This window comes from Physella acuta, unplaced genomic scaffold (assembly GCF_028476545.2).
Source record: "Physella acuta isolate Inbredline_101_S28 unplaced genomic scaffold, ASM2847654v3 ptg000186l, whole genome shotgun sequence".
In the NCBI taxonomy this organism is placed as follows: Eukaryota; Metazoa; Mollusca; class Gastropoda; family Physidae; genus Physella; species Physella acuta.
The window spans coordinates 2,097,565-2,119,116 of record NW_026731705.1 but is presented as its reverse complement, the minus strand read 5'-3'; the positions used below and the strand labels follow the sequence as shown (position 1 = coordinate 2,119,116).

Here is a 21,552-nt window from a genome sequence, read left to right as displayed (position 1 = left end):
CAAAGTTCGGATCTTTAAAAAAAAAAATTACCATTTATTCAAACTCTAAACTTTACCGTTAATTCAAACTCTAAACTTAACGCTCATTCATATTTAAATTTTACGGTTATTCAACCTCTAAACCTTACAATCATTCAACCTCTAAACCTTACGGTTATTCAACCTCTAAACCTTACGGTCATTCAACCTCTAAACCTTACGGTCATTCAACCTCTAAACCTTAAGGTCATTCAACCTCTAACCCTTACGGTCATTCAACCTCTAAACCTTACGGTCATTCGACCTCTACGCAAGACGATCTCTTTAAGTGTGTTTTACCTGCCAAGCGCTTGTGGAACCAAAATTCAGGGACATGGAACTTAAATTCAGGGACGTTACATAAATTCAGGGACATGGAACTTAAATTCAGGGACACGGAACTTAAATTCAGGGGCATGGAACTTAAATTCAGGGACGTTACATAAATTCAGGGACATGGAACATAAATTCAGGGACATGGAACTTAAATTCAGGGACATGGAACTTAAATTCAGGGACATGGAACTTAAATTCAGGGACATGGAACTTAAATTCAGGGACATGGAACTAAATTCAGGGGCATGGAACTTAAATTTAGGGACGTTACATAACTTCAGGGGCATGGAACTTAAATTCAGGGACATGGAACTTAAATTCAGGGACATGGAACTTAAATTCAGGGACATGGAACTTAAATTCAGGGACATGGAACTAAATTCAGGGGCATGGAACTTAAATTTAGGGACGTTACATAACTTCAGGGGCATGGAACTTAAATTCAGGGGCGTTACATCACTTCAGGGGCATGGAGCTTTAATTCAGGGGCGTTACATAACTTCAGGGGCATGTAACTTAAATTCAGGGGCATGGAACTTAAATTCAGGGACGTTACATAACTTCAGGGGCATGGAACTTAAATTCAGAGGCATGGAGCTTTAATTCAGGGACATGGAACGTAAATTCAGGAACGTTACATAAATTCAGGGGCATGGAACAAACGCTAATCGAAGGATTGTGGTTTTGACATTCGGGGCTCATGATGCTCGATTAACTTTAAACTAAACGGTTATCGCTCGAGGAAAACTAGTTCATCCTTCGAAGACTTGAGATGATATGAACTCCACCAATCCCATCTTGGTCGAACTTGTCATTTACCCCAGTCATTTCCCCCTGGCTACTACCATACCGCCAAACTTCGCAATGCGAGGGAGAGAGGTGCCGTTTAGGTGCCCAAAATTCGACTAAAAACAACTTAATTTTTTTACAACTGGATAAACTAGTGATTTTGTAAAAAAAAAAAAAAAAAAAAAAAAACGAACGGAGTTTCTACTTCCGTGATTGTTCTACAGTAACTAACACACTGTCTCAACCCTAACCTTTAACCCTTTACCAGCGGCGGAACTAGAAAAAAAGGCCACCCGTTTTTGGGCCCTTATTTATATACATTTATATATATATATATATATATATATATATATATATATATATATATATATATATATATATATATATATATATATATATATATATATATATATATATATATATATATATATATATTCGAGTTTTTTCTCCATCTGGTACACGAATAAATTAAAGAAACAGAGGTTTTCCTACACACTAGCTGACCTTATTTAGTTTTCCAAGGTAGAAGCACGGACTCTCTAAATCTAGTCCAACACAGATTTTTATGAGGCTTTCATCAAAACGTTACCAATCGTGTATTTATAGACGTGTGCCCTGTTTTCCAGAAGTTTAATTAAATGTGAACAAAGTCGGCAGTTCATTTCTTGGATCATAGTTGTTGGGGCGCGGCTTTGTCCACTGTCACAGGCTTTTTGTGTGACTGGTTTCACGATATAAACTTGTCATAGACCTTTCTCCTACCTTTTATATTACATATACATAAATCAAAAGACAAGCCTTCTTCTGTAGTTTTTCATATTTATTTTGTTTCACACAGGCACTATGTCCACTAAGACCTCGCCATTTTCTCGCCTCGTCTTCTCTCTTCTTCCTCTCGCGCATGCGCACAGCCACTGTCTACCTGATGCAATACACACACACTCCCAAGATACAATCTACCAATATTTCACTGTTATACGCACTTTCTCCCGTTTAAAAAAAATTAATTTATTAATTAATTTTTTTTTTGTTATATAGATCACATTTACTATAAAATCTTCATGATAACATAACAGTGAAATGAAAATCATGTGGAAAAAGAAACTTGTTAATGAACATCCTAGATTATTTTATATGTACACTTTTTTAAATTAAGACAATGATATTCATAAAATACATGGCAGAGTGTAAAGCGTCACTTATCTTATAAGTATCACCATTAAGAAAAATTGTAACTTAGGTAAACCTTCTTAGTTTAGTAAGAACAAATGACTCTAACTAAGGAACATCTCCTCTTAGTGTAACAAAAAAGGAAATCATTAAACCTCACTAAGGAATATTGCCTCTTAGTGTAACAAAAAAGGAAATCATTAAACCTCACTAAGGAATATTGCCTCTTAGTGTATCTCAAATAAATATAACTCAGGAAAACTCTATTTTAGTATAACAAAATCCTAGCTATGCAATAGCTCCCATGGGCAAATCATATCCTTGATTTCCCTACTTCACTGGCTGAGGTAAACTCCTCATCATAAATATAATTACCACATGTTATTACATATAATTACCACATCTGTCAGGTCATACTGCCATAATCATGTTCATTACTTAACAAGATATACAGTATACATACAAATCACAGAATACAATAAAATGTATGTTCATTTTCATTACTAAATTAAAATAGTGGTAAAACATATTTATACAAGTCATTTTATGACTTATTCCTATCCTGCTCACATTTGTAAAATGTTAATGTTCTCTGGAAGTACACATCACATACTACATCATTCAAAATTTCATTATAAGAATTGGCTGATATGTCTCAGGTCATTATTTTCTTTAGTCAGCTCCATGTTTGTTTTTTCATCTTCAATCTGTCTTGATAAAAAATTCAGCTAGTGTATTGTGCAGTCCCTTTACAGGTTAGCTTTTCTTGACATAATGTTCTTATACAAATCCATTTTCCTTATGAAAGCAATATTTACCAAGTCAAGATTCCAAACACATAGTTAAGCTCTGTTAATTGAATACAACTTTAAACAACAATAGGATCCATTAGCATTACCATATAAAGTGTAAAAGAAATACACAACTGTTATGTTCATGAACATGAGTTAACAAAATACAAGGTCCAGTAACAAACTAAACATTTGTTAACAAATTATGATAACAAACTCCATGCTTTACCCTAAATGGTTTTCTAACTTACAAATTTAAAAAAAAAATCAATAACATGTAAAGTAATGTATGTTAGTAGTCCTCAGTGGTGGTAGCTATACTTTATATCACTGATGCTTAAATACCAATGCACACAACATAAAGAGTAACAGATTTTGTTAGCCAAAAAGGAATGTGTAGAGCTAATCAATGAAATAATTTTTTTTTTGTTAAACTGTTGAGGTTGGTGATACACTAAAGTGGTTAAAATTTATATTGTTACATCCACTCAGACACGCCTACCCCTGTCAGCCAAAAGTAGGAACAGTTATGCCTAAAAAGAGGAATTTGAAGTAAAAAAGAGGAACATACGCGCGGACGCAACTTTACTAAGTCAAAAATAAAAAATACTTAATTAAAAATTACTCTAATGACATTAGTAGGCTTCTAATCCCATATAACTAGTCTCTAGGATACATTTAAATACTGCTTAATGTTAGTTTACATTTCAAAAAAAAAAAAAATAACCAGTAACTGAACATTATTGATTCGATTATTTATGTCTTGCTATGTTCTAGGCTATATGAATAACAAATGCTGAAGGCTTCATCATATGTAATATATAAGTTACGAGCAAAGACCCTTGATCTACCAAGTAAAACTCCTAGTTACTTCTAACTAAGTTCTTCATAATAGTAGTTACTAGTTAAGTTAAACTTACAAGATAGATCAGTATTCACTATCTACTAGTAGATCTAGTTACAATTCTAGATCTAGTAGTAGTAGATATACTATTAACTAGATCTAATATCAGATGATACTGGTAAATATTGTAAGTAAACTAGGAAACAGAAACGTGTGCCAAAGGGAGATAATCGCTTTTTCCTGAAATTTTTTCAATTTACTTGATTACATTTCTTTATTAATTTTTTTTTCAAAAAAATCGGAACCAACTGAGTCAATTTCGGAATGGCGGAACAAATTACTTTTTTTGGTGAAAAGGCGGGACGGTTCCGATTTTGGCGGGACGGTAGGCATGTCTGGGAATCCACTAAATCAGGTTCTATATGCATGATAACTGATGTTATATATTAAAACTTGAAAGTAAAATCTTAAAGGAGTAGTAAGTTCAGCATATTTATCCACAAAATATTATAAAAATTGCATAGTCCAAACAATGATTTCACTTCTTTCTTTGTAGTAGGGGTTTTGATATTTAATATGTTGTCCTTATTTCCTTCAGTAGGTCTAATTTCTTTATTTCCAACCTTAAATCCTAGGAATTCTACTGTATTTACTCCCACATGCAGTTTCTCTGGTGCTATTGTAACCCAATGTTTTCTTAGTCTTTCTAGTAGTTCTTTTAGTGTTTGTATGTGTTCTTGTCTCAACCGCTGCTCCAATTTGACTTTCCCATCTATCTATATCTTCCTCATTGCTTTCTTTCACCTCCTTTACATTCCCAATAATCATGTCTGCTATTGGTTCTTCCATGACTGCCACTTTATATTTACCTTTCAGCCAAGCAGAATCTATATCAACTACTGCCATCTCACACTCATCCTTAAATTTCTTGTTGGCATATGTCATTTTCATTATGCCAGGAATGTATTGTTCAGGTCTTAGAAGACTTTTCTTAACAATAATGCATGTGCAACCTGCATCTCTCAGGCACATTACTCTGACATTGTTTACTTTAGCTGGGAACATCTTCAGTGTTGTATTGCTTTGACTAACAGATGCCACCATGTCTGACCCTTCTACCCCTGCTGATATCTCTTGATGATTATTTCTACTAATTCTATTTTCTCCACTGTTGTCTGGTCGCATTCTTGGCTGTCTACTTTGATTGTGGAATTCATTTCTACTTTGTCCATCATACTGTTCTTGTCTGTAATAATTACTTTGATTTCTATAATTGTTATTAGGTGCATAACCTCCTCTGTAATTATTATGTATCTCTATTTTGTGAGCTGAGACACTCAGACTTTACATGGCCTTTTTTTCCACAGTTGTAACACTCTATGCTTCTGCTATATTTATACCTGTCTGGTTTCCATGTGGTAGGTGCACTGTTGCTTCTATCTCTCTTGCTGTTGCCATACCTTCTTTGATCCCTGCTAGAGTTTCTACTGTAGACTGCTGCTGAAATCTCTTCCTGCTCTCTTTTGTCCAAAACACCCCCTGGATGTGCATCCTTTTAAATATTTAGATGTTCTATTAATTGTTTCTGTGTCCTAACTTTTCTTTCACTCAAAAAAGTGAATAAACTATCTGTTGCATTATTTAAAACATGATCTATCAGGTTGAGTTCAATAATTGTTTCAGGATTCTTTAAATCTATTTCTGCCAATTCTAGCCTTTTGTTCATGCATTTGCGAATGTCAAAAATGATCTGGTTTATGTCACCAGTGTTGTTAATTCTTATAGTCTTTCTGTAATAGTCTTCTGTCTTTCCAAAATGTTTCATCAATCTTCCTTTTACTAGGTCATAGTCTTCTTTTTCAGCCTCAGACATACTTGCTATTATGGCAATAGTCTCTCCTGTCAAATTAGACAATAAAACCTGTGCCTTCCCAGCAGGTGAATAATTAAAACTCTTACATATTTGCTCAAAGTGTATTAAATAAGTTTCCACACTTTCTTCCTGTGGTTTGAATGCTCTGAATTTGGGCTTCCGATTGTCCATTTTGTTAACAGTGCTGTCTTGAGATCGGTTCATTTTAATTTTTTCTAATTCTAATTCATGTTGTCTCTGTTTTTCTCTATCTTCGAATTGTCTCTGTTTTTCTCTATCTTCGAATTGTCTCTGTTTTTCTCTATCTTCTAATTGTCTCTGTTTTTCTCTATCTTCGGCTTCTATTTTAACTTTAGCGAATTCCCTCTCTAAAGCTCTGTCTTCCCTTTCAATAACCTCAGCTACCTTCTTTTCTACCCAATTTGCCTTCTCTGCCCCAGTGTATCCCGCCGAATTAGCCAATTCAGTGTATTTGGCATAGAGATCGAGCTCCATCGTAATGATGCAAGAACAGTTATTCAGTTACACTACTAAATCTAGATTTAATTCTTTCTTGTACGGTGTAGAGCACCGACCACTTCTGACACCAAAATGTCACAGGCTTTTTGTGTGACTGGGTTCAAGATATAAACTTGTCATAGGCCTTTCTCCTACCTTTTATATTACATATACATAAATCAAAAGACAAGCCTTCTTCTGTAGTTTTTCATATTTATTTTGTTTCACACAGGCACTATGTCCACTAAGACCTCGCCATTTTCTCGCCTCGTCTTCTCTCTTCTTCCTCTCGCGCATGCGCACAGCCACTGTCTCCCTGATGCAATACACACACACTCCTAAGATACAATCTACCAATATTTCACTGTTATATCCACACTACCAACGAGACACACCAAGGCTTGCTGTAAGTCCCACACTACCAACGAGACACACCAAGGCTTGCTGTAAGTCCCACACTACCAACCAGACACACCAAGGCATGCTGTAAGTCCCACACTACCAACTAGACACGCCAAGGCATGCTGTAAGTCCCACACTACCAACGAGACACACCAAGGCTTGCTGTAAGTCCCACACTACCACACCAAGGCATGCTGTAAGGCCCACACTACCAACGAGACACACCAAGGCTTGCTGTAAGTCCCACACTACCAACCAGACACACCAAGGCTTCTGTAAGTCCCACACTACCAACGAGACACACCTAGGTTTGCTGTAAGTCCCACACTACCAACGAGACACACCAAGGCTTGCTGTAAGTCCCACACTACAAACCGGATACACCAAGGCTTGCCGTAAGTCCCACACTACCAACGAGACACACCAAGGCTTGCTGTAAGTCCCACACTACAAACCGGATACACCAAGGCTTGCTGTATGTCCCACACTACCAACCAGACACACCAAGGCTTGCTGTAAGTCCCACACTACCAACGAGACACTCCATGGCTTGCTGTAAGTCCCACACTACCAACGAGACACACTAAGCCTTGCTGTAAGTCCCACACTACCAACGAGACACACTAAGCCTTGCTGTAAGTCCCACACTACCAACGAGACACACCAAGGCTTGCTGTAAGTCCCACACTACCAACCAGACACACCAAGGCTTGCTGTAAGTCCCACACTACCAACGAGACACACCAAGGCTTGCTGTAAGTCCCACACTACCAACGAGACACACCAAGGCTTGCTGTAAGTCCCACACTACCAATGAGACACGCCAAGGCATGCTGTAAGTCCCACACTACCAACGAGACACACCAAGGCTTGCTGTAAGTCCCTCAACGACGGCCCAGGTGTCAGGGGAGTCACGGGGCTCTTGGGAGCTACCGGTTACATTACTGCACGAGTGATGGGTGCAACCCTAGGTTAGATTTAGGCATGGAATGTAGTAGCGAGACTTATCCCTAGTGTTGTGTGAACTTTTAAATGACTGTAGGGGCCAAACTGCTCATATGTGATACGCTTCAAATGACTTAGCCGCCGGTGGATTCAATAGTAACCCTAACCCCATGTGCAGTACACACAATAAGTGGATCCTAGGTGTAAAGATAACCACTGAGGAACTTGGGGGGCTAAATCACATATTTCTGTAGGGCGCCACCACCCCAATATGTAAACAAATGTCAGAGGCCTATGACAGAAACCTTTGCGGGGCTGTACTTAAGAGCTTCCCAAGTTTTCATGGCGATCGGATGAATGATGTAGTAATGCATAAAAGACAAAAACATGTTTTTCATAGGGAAAACTGTATGTGGCCAGCTCACGCGTCAGATAACGTTCTGATATCGGGGGAGTGGAGAGGGGGCATCCACAAATGACGTCACGTTTTTAACGACTAATAAAAGCCAGACTCTCATACCTCCCCCCCCCCCCCACCAATGACGTCATTTATGAATAGTAATTGACTATTAATAATGTTCACTTAATTCTAAACGTTCTAATTCATTTTTAAATAATTATATAGAAAATAATCTTCCCTTCCCTGCTTTGTGAATTAGATGCACCTAATACTATGCAAGTAAATTAATATCTGCTGACTAGTGCTGTCTAGTGTCTGACAAAATGTGCTGAAGTGGTTAATGTACGGTTAGGAAGTAGTTCATAAACGATACACTGCGAGACTAAGATAGAGGGGTGGGATTGGGGTCGGCTCGGGAAAAACTTGAAAGAGACAACAAAGCGCCTATGTACGTCAGCATCAACCATTATAAAACTTACTCAGGGGAGATAATTAAAATTATAGGCCCTAAAAGTTTACTATGTCATTTCTTGTAAAAGCAAAAACGAGTAAACGTATATAAAACCGAAGTTTCTAGTATTATATTATTTATGACTATTTGTAGGATACAGGATAGTACAGGATAGAAGTTCTACCAATATTACAAACACATATTAACATTGAAAAGTGTAAAATGGATTTAGGATCCCGGACCAATGCAGTAAAGAAGTACCGGACATCACGAAAGCCCACTATATATCTAGCGGCGTCTCGAGCTATGGACTTTGTTTTTTTTTTTGTGTTTTTTTTTCAAAGAATTTTGCCGGCCAAAGAATGTGTTTGATTTTAGGGAGATAGAATTCGGCCTTGACGATGGTTAAAAAATACAATTGTAAATAACTTTTTTAATACATACATTAATTTGACGACAATTTTTTAGCCCTATTTGGTCCCCACCTTCTGCCCCCATCCGGTCGAACAGTTGCGTCTTCTCTATTTGGCTATCAAAGGGGAACAACGAGTCACAGAAGTCATTAAAAGTTAAAGTTTTGCCTATATTTTACATTACAGTTTGTGTAATTGATTTTAATGGTTGCGGAATTGTGTGGTATATTGACTGAAAAATAAACATAATCGTACCGCAGCTACAGTATTTTTTCAAACCAAATATCAAGGCAAAAATGCACGAAAATTAAATTCAAATTTTTAAAAAAATATTAAATATGGTTGGCTGTGGGCCTCCTAAATGGCTTGCCCCCCCCCCCCCAGTAGTTCCGCACCTTTACAGGGGTTAATGTCCTATTGCAGTTTTTGGGCCAGCTGTAATATACAAAGGTTAATTGGCGGGGTGGGGGGGGGGTCAAGCTGATGTAAAAATTAACTGTCTAGGCTTAGGGTTAGGCTTAGGGTTAGGGTTAGGGTCAAGCTGATGTAAAAATTAACTGTCTAGGCTTAGGGTTAGGCTTAGGGTTAGGGTTAGGGTCAAGCTGATGTAAAAATTAACTGTCTAGGCTTAGCTTCCAATACCTATCCGAGCAGCTGTTACAATTTCCTGGAGGTCACGTGTATAAGTGGTGTGGGTTAGGGTTAGCTACCAATAAGTGGTGTGGGTTAGGGTTAGCTACCACTGAGTGGTGTGGGTTAGGGTTAGCTACCACTGATCACATGTATACGTGGTGTGGGTTAGGGTTAGCTACCACTGAGTGGTGTGGGTTAGGGTTAGCTACCAATAAGTGGTGTGGGTTAGGGTTAGCTACCACTGAGTGGTGTGGGTTAGGGTTAGCTACCACTGAGTGGTGTGGGTTAGGGTTAGCTACCAATGAGTGGTGTGGGTTAGGGTTAGCTACCACTGAGCACATGTATAAGTGGTGTGGGTTAGGGTTAGCTACCAATGAGTGGTGTGGGTTAGGGTTAGCTACCAATAAGTGGTGTGGGTTAGGGTTAGCTACCAATGAGTGGTGTGGGTTAGGGTTAGCTACCACTGAGCACATGTGTAAGTGGTGTGGGTTAGGGTTAGCTACCAATGAGTGGTGTGGGTTAGGGTTAGCTACCAATGAGTGGTGTGGGTTAGGGTTAGCTACCACTGAGCACATGTATAAGTGGTGTGGGTTAGGGTTAGCTACCACTGAGCACATGTATACGTGGTGTGGGTTAGGGTTAGCTACCAATGAGTGGTGTGGGTTAGGGTTATCTACCAATGAGTGGTGTTGGTTAGGGTTAGCTACCACTGAGCACATGTATAAGTGGTGTGCAAAATCAAACAGCCCGTAGTTAGCGCTAACTTTACGCCCGAAGTCAGGGGTTAATTTCAAATGTTTAGACGATCTAACCCTAACCCAGGAGTTAATTTCAAATGTTTAGATGGCCTAACCCTATCCCTAACCCTTACACTTAGATTTGTAATTTATTATATTTGAGCACGTCGTTTCAGCATGCATCAAACATGAATTAACTTTCAGGTTTTAAAAGGCTTCCCAGAATGTCTACAAGCCGATATTTGTCTTCATCTCAACAGAAACCTCTTGCAGAATTGTAACGCTTTTAAGGGGGCCAGCCCAGGTAGGTACAGCTGGATGTAAAGTGGTGGATGAGGTATGGATGAGGGATGGATGAGGGATGGATGATTGATGGATGAGAGACGAGTAGGTGGTTTTGAGCCTAACCCTTACCATGACCTTAACCCTTACCTTAATACTGACCATGATCCTAACCCTTACCTTAATACTGACCATGACCCTAACCCTTACCTTAGTACTGACCATGACCCTAACACTAACCTTAATACTGACCATGACCCTAACCCTTACCTTAATACTGACCATGACCCTAACCCTAACCTTAATACTGACCATGACCCTAACCCGAGCCTAACTGTTCGCCAGGATGTCTGAGAGTACTGTCCACCAAGTTCAAGTCAACCCACGCCCCTCCAGGAGACACGTTGGTCCACCCGGGGGATATTTTGACGGCGTTATACTTCATCGCTCGTGGCTCAATAGAGATACTCAAAGACGAAACCGTCATGGCCATTCTTGGTAAAGTGTCTAAATAATCCTAATCAATCATTCAAATGTCTTAGCTAACCTTGGTAAATAAAACTTGCAGGAAAAGATGATATTTTCGGTGAAGATATCCTAATCAATCATTCAAATGCCTTAGCTAACCTTGGTAAATAATAGTGTCTTAATAATCCTAATCAATCATTCAAATGCCTTAGCTATCCTTGGTAAATAATAGTGTCTTAATAATCCTAATCAATCATTCAAATGCCTTAGCTAACCTTGGCAAATAATAGTGTCTTAATAATCCTAATCAATCATTCAAATGCCTTAGCTAACCTTGGTAAATAATATTGTCTTAATAATCCTAATCAATCATTCAAATGCCTTAGCTAACCTTGGTAAATAATAGTGTCTTAATAATCCTAATCAATCATTCAAATGCCTTAGCTAACCTTGGTAAATAAAACTTGCAGGAAAAGATGATATTTTCGGTGAAGATATCCTAATCAATCATTCAAATGCCTTAGCTAACCTTGGTAAATAAAACTTGCAGGAAAAGATGATATTTTCGGTGAAGATATCCTAATGAATCATTCAAATGCCTTAGCTAACCTTGGTAAATAAAACTTGCAGGAAAAGATGATATTTTCGGTGAAGATATCCTAATCAATCATTCAAATGCCTTAGCTAACCTTGGTAAATAAAACTTGCAGGAAAAGATGATATTTTCGGTGAAGATATCCTAATGAATCATTCAAATGCCTTAGCTAACCTTGGTAAATAAAACTTGCAGGAAAAGATGATATTTTCGGTGAAGATATCCTAATGAATCATTCAAATGCCTTAGCTAACCTTGGTAAATAAAACTTGCAGGAAAAGATGATATTTTCGGTGAAGATATCCTAATCAATCATTCAAATGCCTTAGCTAACCTTGGTAAATAAAACTTGCAGGAAAAGATGATATTTTCGGTGAAGATATCCTAATCAATCATTCAAATGCCTTAGCTAACCTTGGTAAATAAAACTTGCAGGAAAAGATATTTTCGGTGAAGATATCCTAATGAATCATTCAAATGCCTTAGCTAACCTTGGTAAATAAAACTTGCAGGAAAAGATGATATTTTCGGTGAAGATATCCTAATCAATCATTCAAATGCCTTAGCTAACCTTGGTAAATAAAACTTGCAGGAAAAGATGATATTTTCGGTGAAGATATCCTAATCAATCATTCAAATGCCTTAGCTAACCTTGGTAAATAAAACTTGCAGGAAAAGATATTTTCGGTGAAGATATCCTAATGAATCATTCAAATGCCTTAGCTAACCTTGGTAAATAAAACTTGCAGGAAAAGATGATATTTTCGGTGAAGATATCCTAATCAATCATTCAAATGCCTTAGCTAACCTTGGTAAATAAAACTTGCAGGAAAAGATATTTTCGGTGAAGATATCCTAATGAATCATTCAAATGCCTTAGCTAACCTTGGTAAATAAAACTTGCAGGAAAAGATGATATTTTCGGTGAAGATATCCTAATCAATCATTCAAATGCCTTAGCTAACCTTGGTAAATAAAACTTGCAGGAAAAGATGATATTTTCGGTGAAGATATCCTAATCAATCATTCAAATGCCTTAGCTAACCTTGGTAAATAAAACTTGCAGGAAAAGATATTTTCGGTGAAGATATCCTAATGAATCATTCAAATGCCTTAGCTAACCTTGGTAAATAAAACTTGCAGGAAAAGATGATATTTTCGGTGAAGATATCCTAATCAATCATTCAAATGCCTTAGCTAACCTTGGTAAATAAAACTTGCAGGAAAAGATGATATTTTCGGTGAAGATATCCTAATCAATCATTCAAATGCCTTAGCTAACCTTGGTAAATAAAACTTGCAGGAAAAGATATTTTCGGTGAAGATATCCTAATGAATCATTCAAATGTCTTAGCTAAGCTTGGTAAATAAAACTTGCAGGAAAAGATGATATTTTCGGTGAAGATATCCTAATCAATCATTCAAATGCCTTAGCTAACCTTGGTAAATAAAACTTGCAGGAAAAGATGATATTTTCGGTGAAGATATCCTAATCAATCATTCAAATGCCTTAGCTAACCTTGGTAAATAAAACTTGCAGGAAAAGATGATATTTTCGGTGAAGATATCCTAATCAATCATTCAAATGCCTTAGCTAACCTTGGTAAATAAAACTTGCAGGAAAAGATGATATTTTCGGTGAAGATATCCTAATCAATCATTCAAATGCCTTAGCTAACCTTGGTAAATAAAACTTGCAGGAAAAGATGATATTTTCGGTGAAGATATCCTAATCAATCATTCAAATGCCTTAGCTAACCTTGGTAAATAAAACTTGCAGGAAAAGATATTTTCGGTGAAGATATCCTAATGAATCATTCAAATGTCTTAGCTAAGCTTGGTAAATAAAACTTGCAGGAAAAGATGATATTTTCGGTGAAGATATCCTAATCAATCATTCAAATGCCTTAGCTAACCTTGGTAAATAAAACTTGCAGGAAAAGATGATATTTTCGGTGAAGACATCAAAGAAAACAACTCCCTACAAGGCCAGTCCATGTACTGTGTCAGGGCCCTCTCCTATTGCGACATCAACAAGATCGACCTTCCGGACCTCCGGGAGATCCTACAGACCTACCCCGAGTTCGCTGAATCGTTTCTCGCCAAATTTCAAGTGACTTTCAATCTAAGAAAGGTTGGCATTTTTATTTTTATCAATTACATAGAGAGTCAGTGTGAGAAAGTTTGAAAAGGTTTTTGAGTTATGTAAATGGTTAGTGTTACATTATGTCTTGTTAGTGATTGTTACGTCCCTTGTATTATGTATGTCATGGTTACGTCCCTTTACTGTTCACAATGCCTTCCGCGATGTGTGGTGGATGCAGGGGCGGAACTACAGTGCCGCCAGACCCCGCAATGCGGGGGGGCCCACGCCATTTAGGGGCCCACGGCCGACCATAAAAAAATTGTATAGTTAAAAAAAATAATTTACTTGCATTTTTTACTTCATGGTTGTTTTGTAAAAAAAGATTACCGTAGCTGGATTATCTTTATTCTATAGACACCACCCCACGCTCATGTATATTCTTTTTCCCTTTGTTTTTAAACCACTATGAAAGCCGAGTCTTCTTTCTCCTACGATCAAACTTATCAAAGATAAGCAGACTTCCATGACTTATTTCCCTTTTTTAAATATTTAAATAGTTTTGCTCATAAGCTCCTATTAATAGATTTGTACTAAACAAATTAAAAAGCAATTACGTTGCTTAATTATTATTATTTTTTAAAGTACTTACTAAAGAATAACATTGAATAAAAAGGAGATGTATTTAAAATGAATAATTTAAATTTTAAAAAAGCAACAAAATAAACATAACACGAAACACCATTACTTATACAAAGCTTTCATGGTTTATATTATTTTGACCGACTAGATGTTAAGAGGTGTCTGAAAGCACAGTTAAATAAAATTTATTTTCACAAAACACACTGATGCACTTACAAAAAAAAAGAAAAAAAAATGCACTTACACACATGACATGATGTAATTTGTTGTAAATGAAAAAAAACATTTTTATCAAAACCCGAATAGGCCAGCAATGCGCATCCCATGTTCGTACTTTTTGTTTATATATATATATATACATAAATACATATATAGATATATATGCCTATATATATATATATATATATATATATATATATATATATATATATATATATATATATATATATATATATATATATATATATGGGGGGGGGGGGGGCTACAATATTTTTTTTGCGGGGTGGCCCTTTTTTTCTAGTTCCGCCACTGGGTGGATGTGTGGTAGATGTGTGGTAGATGTGTGGTGGATGTGTGGTGGATGTGTGGTGGATGTGTGGTAGATGTGTGGTAGATGTGTGGTGGATGTGTGGTAGATGTGTGGTAGATGTGTGGTAGATGTGTGGTAGATGTGTGGTGGATGTGTGGTGGATGTGTGGTACATGTGTGGTGGATGTGTGGTGGATGTGTACATGTAGTCAGTTAACGAAACCTAGAGTCTGAGACAGGACGTAATCGACAGAGCTCGTGTATATAAGAACAAAGTACTAGAGTTAACACAGAGAACTGTGTCCAGTCGTGTGAGAGAATTTGTATGTAGATGATCGGTGAGAGAAATTTTTATGTAAATGAAGTAAATGGTCAGTGAGAGAAATTTGTATGTAGATGGTCAGTGAAATTTGTATGTAGATGGTCAGTGAAATTTGTATGTAGATGGTCAGTGAGAGAAATGTGTTTGTAGATGGTCAGTGAGAGAAATTTGTATGTAGATGGTCAGTGAGAGAAAGATTTATTTATGAGTCAAGTCAATGGCAAGTGTGAAAAAGGTTAATGTATATTTATATATTGTTAGAAAGTGTGTTCAATTGTTTTAGACTTAATGAAAAATGTCTTATTGTTAGAAAGTGTGTTCAATTGTTATAGACCTAATGAAAAATGTCTTATTGTTAAAAAGTGTGTTTAATTGTTCTAGACTTAATGAAAAATGTCTTATTGTTAGAAAGTGTGTTCAATTGTTTTAGACTTAATGAAAAATGTCTTATTGTTAGAAAGTGTGTTCAATTGTTATAGACCTAATGAAAATTGTCTTATTGTTAAAAAGTGTGTTCAATTGTTCTAGACTTAATGAAAAATGTCTTATTGTTAGAAAGTGTGTTTAATTGTACTGAACTTTATGAAAAATGTCTTATTGTTAGAAAGTGTGTTTAATTGTTCTAGACCTAATGAAAAATGTCTTATTGTTAGAAAGTGTGTTTAATTGTTCTGGACTTTATGAAAAATGTCTTATTGTTAAAAAGTGTGTTTAATTGTTCTAGACTTAATGAAAAATGTCTTATTGTTAGAAAGTGTGTTTAATTGTTCTGGACTTAATGAAAAATGTCTTATTGTTAGAAAGTGTGTTTAATTGTTCTGGACTTTATAGACTGTCAAACTGTATCTAACCAGGGGACGCTACTCCAGCTGCGAGCCAAGATGAAGATGGACGATGAGACCCTGAGGTTTATTCGTCAACGCCGACCTAGGCTGCAATGTAAACGTCGCACCTTTGAAAGTGAAAGTAAGAAACGAGTAATAATTATGTGACAAGCAGTGTAACAAATATGTGACAAGTTGTGTAAAGAATGTGTGACAAAGTAAGTTACAACTAGTGTATCAACCATGTGGCCAGTGATGTAGCAAGGTCGGGTGTCACCGGTACTGCACCGAATGGTGTCATCCCCCCACCCCCCAAAGGAAAATGTATATATATATATATATATATATATATATATATATATATATATATATATATATAATCCTAATATATGAAAGCCCCTGTGCGCACATCTCTCTCTCTCTCTCTCTCTCACTCTCTGTCTTTCCGCAAAATATTTTCGCCGAACGTCACATCAGAATCTGCAGCGATATATGAAGAAATTTATACGGACTTTTGTTGAAAATAGTATGTAAGATGTTTTAAATGTATAACCACAATTTTATTTAAAGAAGAAAAATAAAAAATAAAGACGTATTCGAATGTAGAAAAACAATTTTAATTATGCAACCGGAAAAATGTATATACTTGGGGACAAGAACGCATTTAACAATGACGTAGCGTATTGTTTACACTAAAAAAAAAGAGCACGAAACTGATGACGTCATTTTCCGTGTTTAGAATAAAATAAAGAAATGAACTATTTCATTCAAATATAATTTAGAGCTACGTACGCTATAAAATTTATACAATACAATTTTGCTCGGGCTAAACTTAAAAACAAATTCTATTAGGATTCTAGATTTAGATCTAGATCATCTACATCTAGATATTCTAGATCATCTAGATCTAGATCTCGATGATCTAGATCTACGGAAAAACTAGACTTACACAGATTTAGACCCTACCTAGATCTAGAATCTATTCAAATAATACATTTCTATTCTAAAGAATTTCCGCCTTAATTACTTTATTAAAATCTTTGTTTATCTATGCAATTTCCTAATCTCTATAATATATAAAGCAAAGTTGTCGGGTGCCCGATAGGGCACTTCCCGGCGCCGCAGGCGCTTCGAATTTGGCAGGATCTTGCCTTGGGGTGACAGAACACGGGGGCCGGTTGGCCGAAAAGTCTACGATGAGGGGGTCAAAACTGACCTCGACTGACCGGCGCCTTATATGAGCTATAAATCGAAAAAAAAATTTCCACGTAGGAACCTCTTCATAACTCCTGAGGTCGTAGACCGACCCTCGGGCGAATTAATTAAGCATTCAAATTCTCAATGTTTTCGAAAGCCTAAGCGAAGCTGGGCAGCATGCCTAATATCTTTATAAATATGTGTAAACGCTGGTGTAAAGTCTTATTTCCTTGATGTATTTAATAATTTTACGTACTTGTATATACGAAGTATGGAGAAAGTCTTGTAATCGTGCAAAAAAAAAAATCAAGATTTTTGCAAATCTCAACAGCTCGCTGAGTCGGAAAAACATAGTTTTGCCATCTTGTCTGTGTGGCTGTGTGTGTGTGTGTAAACACGATAACTTGTGTACCGTTACAGCTAGGTTGGTGAAATTTCATATATAAATATTATATCAAAATTGTAGATCGATTTTAACTTTTGAGCGATTTCCGATAACCGGAAATGAAACTTATTCTACTTTGAATTTTTCAAAAGCCTAAAACTTGAGTACTATGTCAGATAGATAAATAAAATGTCACATGTAAGTAAAATATTTAATTCTCTGCCTTCTATCAACATTTGAGTAAAAACCGTTGACCGGATGTAGTAATTTTCGCTATTTTTCTATTTCTCAAAAAACGCATGTTAATTTATAAAGTACTTTTAATATTTCGCACTATTATGCACATTTTATTTGGCGTTCACTTGGTGTGTAGTTCTTTTTTCTACGAGATTTTATTCTATTTTAAAAAGTTTAAGTATTTAAAATGGATTAAAAATCATGTCTATATCCCGAGTTGCCATCACCTGTTGTTTCATATTAGAATATTCGAGAAAGTTAAGATCACTGTCGGTTGTTGTTTTTTTTTTAAAGTAACGCACTTTTGACTGATCTTCGTCTTCAAATTTTAATGTATAGGAAAATGAGTAACATAGCGACAAATACTTTTTTACAACGTTTAAATCCATCAGAAGCTTTTTACTTTTTATGGATTTATTAAATTTGTAATCAAACTGTTACAATTCAACAAAACCCATAGTATATTATATACAAAATTTAAAGATCAAACTGACTAAATTATTGCATGAATTATTTGTTTCAAAACGTTTGGCCAGAATGTGTCAATGTGGCAAGCCAACCAGTTCTATCCGTCTGTTGCTTGCTGGTGTCCATTATTCATTTTCACTTCTCTTATAATAAAGTTTTTTTTTTACTCAGTTTATTTATAATGGATTTATACATTTTCATCTCATATGTTGTTTTAACTTAATTCATTCATAATGGATTAATACATTTCAAACGGTATGTTTTTCTTTTGCAACACGCACTTTTAAATAGTAATTAAAAAATAAAATGTTTTCATTTAACTTATTACATATTGAAAAATATTAATGACAGCGACACAAATCGGTGAAAAAGCTATAAATAGATTTTTAGTCATAGATTTTAGACATGTGTAGCTTTTTTTCTATTGGTGTCGAACACTTACACACACACTCACACACACACGTACACACTCGCGTACACACACACGTACACACACACGTACACACGCACGTACACATACACACGTACACACTCACGTACACACGCACGTACACATACACACGTACACACACGTACACACGCACGTACATATACACACGTACACACACGTACACACACGTACACATACACACGTACACATACACACGTACACACGCGTAGGCTGCTGTATGGTAATGTGTTTGATCGAATGATATGTAGATTTGTACATTTCATATGTGGTTTCAACCCCATTCCACTTCGATGGACGTTGGTGTCTCCCCTATAATAGATTAGGAATACACAACGGAGACAGAAGCCATCAGCATGTAGCCATCTTTATTTGTTAACCGGAAGAGGAACAATGATAGATAAATACAAGGGACATCACTCAATAACAACATTATAAATATAACCAATACAAGAAGAGTGAGTTCCCCTGACCTCACAAATCCCAATATGTTACATCCCTTTACCCTTAGTAAACACAACACATCTCTCAATAGAACAATTTACAGTATCCTAAAATCACCAAATATATTGTAACATGAACATTATGGTAGATTACATCCTTACAAACAATGCACAATATGTTACAACATAATTAAAATACAAACAATGATGTCAAAGTCCTTTTGACCTTTAAAATCATAGGTCTAACTTATTTGGGACTTTGATTGTCCTGTTTGACCTTCTCAGTGGCTTTTGATTTGGTGACTCAATATTCTGACCATTTGGATTCTCTATCTCAGGAGGTCTAGGATTTAAATCATTAACTCCAGAATTTACATTTTCTGACTCCAGACAACTTGGTTCACTCATATCAACAGAACTTGGTTGTGGAACAAACTGAGTTGGTGTGAACTGTTCAGATTTGGTGGGATTGACAGATTCACACTTATTATCTGCACAAGTTATTTTTAACTGGTCTGCATGTCTACGGACAATAAGTCCATCATTTGTTTTTACTTTGTAAGACACAGGTCCTGTACATTGAACAATTTGACCTGGTATCCATTTTTCCTTTCTCCCATAATTCCTTAGATACACATTCTCATTATATCCAAATTCTCTTTCAATGGATGATTTGTCATGATTTACTTTTGATGTTACCCTTTTAGTTTCTGTAAGTGCTAATGATGTTAGCAAAGTTGTTTGATGATCACATTCCTTCTTACTAATGTATTCTCTTTAAAAGCATTTGAAATTGCCATATCACCATAATCATTTATTAAGTTACAAATACTTTGTTTAGGCAACTCTGACTGATAATGGACTGCATCTTCTCCATCTTTTATATTATCTTCACAAAGGTTTTTATTTCTTATTTAATATGGCCTTAAGTCATCATTCACAGACTCTTCAGGCCAACCATTCTTACAGTACTCATATACTTTTATTAAGCACTCATCTTTTTGTGTTTCTCTTTTAATATCATTCACATTTATATTGGAGTTATCCATGATAGTGAAGAGAACAAATACATCTTCTGGTATATAGCTAAGGCTTTGGTTTTTTAAAGGTAATCTACTAAGACTATCTGCACTATTCTCAGATCCAGGTTTGTATCTCAATTCATAATTGTATGCAGTTAGTGTGATAGCCCATCTTTGAATTCTTGGTGAGGCATGCTCAGGTAGGGTTTTGTTTTCTCCAAATAAACCTAGCAATGGTTTATGATCTGTAAAGATGGTGAACTTCCTACCAAACAGAAACTTATGAAATTTCTTAACACCAAAAATGATGCCTAAGCCTTCCCTATCTAACTGAGAATAATTTTTCTCAGCCTGGTTCAAAGATCTACTGGCAAAAGCAATGGGTCTGTCACCCTTCTCATCCATGTGGGACAAGACTGCTCCTACACCATCTGGTGAAGCATCACATGTTAATATAAGTCTTTTCCCTGGGTCATAGTGAGTTAGTAAGGTGTCAGAAGACAAAGCCTCTTTTGCTGTATTAAAAGCAGTATCTTGTTGTTTACCCCAGTGCCAAGTTGCATTTTTCTGTAGCAGCTTGTACAGTGGTGATAGTTTACCAGACAGATTCACTATGAACTTTGCATAGTAATTTATCAAGCCCAAAAAAGCTCTTAGTTGTTGGGTATTTTCAGGTTTGGGTGCTTCTTTAATGGCTTTTGTTTTCTCAGGTTGAGGTCTGATGCCTTGTTTGCTCAATATATAACCAAGAAAACTAATTTCTGTCAACATGAATTGACATTTATCTTTGTTTATCTTTAAACCTTTTTCACCAACAATTTTCAATACTTTATCAAGTGTTTTAAGATGTTCAGTGTCATTCTTACCAGTTATGTACACATTGTCAAAGTACACACAAACATTTGGAATATCCTTAAAAATACTGTCCATGACAGCTTGGAAAATTCCAGGGCTGGATGATATACCAAAACATAGTCTTTCATATTGGTAGAGTCCTTTATGTGTGTTTATTGTCGTATAGACTTTTGAATCTGGATGCAGTTCTAGTTGAGTGTAAGCATGACTAAAGTCTAATTCAGTGAATTTGTCTCCTCCTGCCAAATTCAAAGAAATTTCCTCAATGTTAGGTATAGGGTACCTATTTAGCTCTATTTGCTTATTCAGTGTAGTTTTATAGTCTCCACAAATTCTTATAGAACCATCCTTCTTTAACACTGGCACAATGGGCGTTGCCCAATCGGAATAGTCTACCTTCTTTATGATGCCATTAGATTCCAATCTACTTAGCTCATTTTCAATTTTATCCCT

At 36.1% G+C, this 21,552-nt stretch overlaps 1 protein-coding gene across 3 annotated transcripts in view; it reads left to right on the top strand.

Annotated features, from left to right (window-relative positions):
• Window positions 1-21,552, top strand: part of LOC131936715 (potassium voltage-gated channel subfamily H member 7) — a 115,630-nt gene that overhangs the window by 69,865 nt on the left and 24,213 nt on the right. For all 3 annotated transcript variants that reach the window (XM_059293771.1, XM_059293770.1, XM_059293772.1), the window contains 4 exons: window positions 10,505-10,604; window positions 10,928-11,080; window positions 13,583-13,779; window positions 16,075-16,186. In XM_059293771.1, the coding sequence (XP_059149754.1) occupies window positions 10,505-10,604; window positions 10,928-11,080; window positions 13,583-13,779; window positions 16,075-16,186 (562 nt within the window). The remainder of the gene's footprint in view (window positions 1-10,504; window positions 10,605-10,927; window positions 11,081-13,582; window positions 13,780-16,074; window positions 16,187-21,552) is intronic.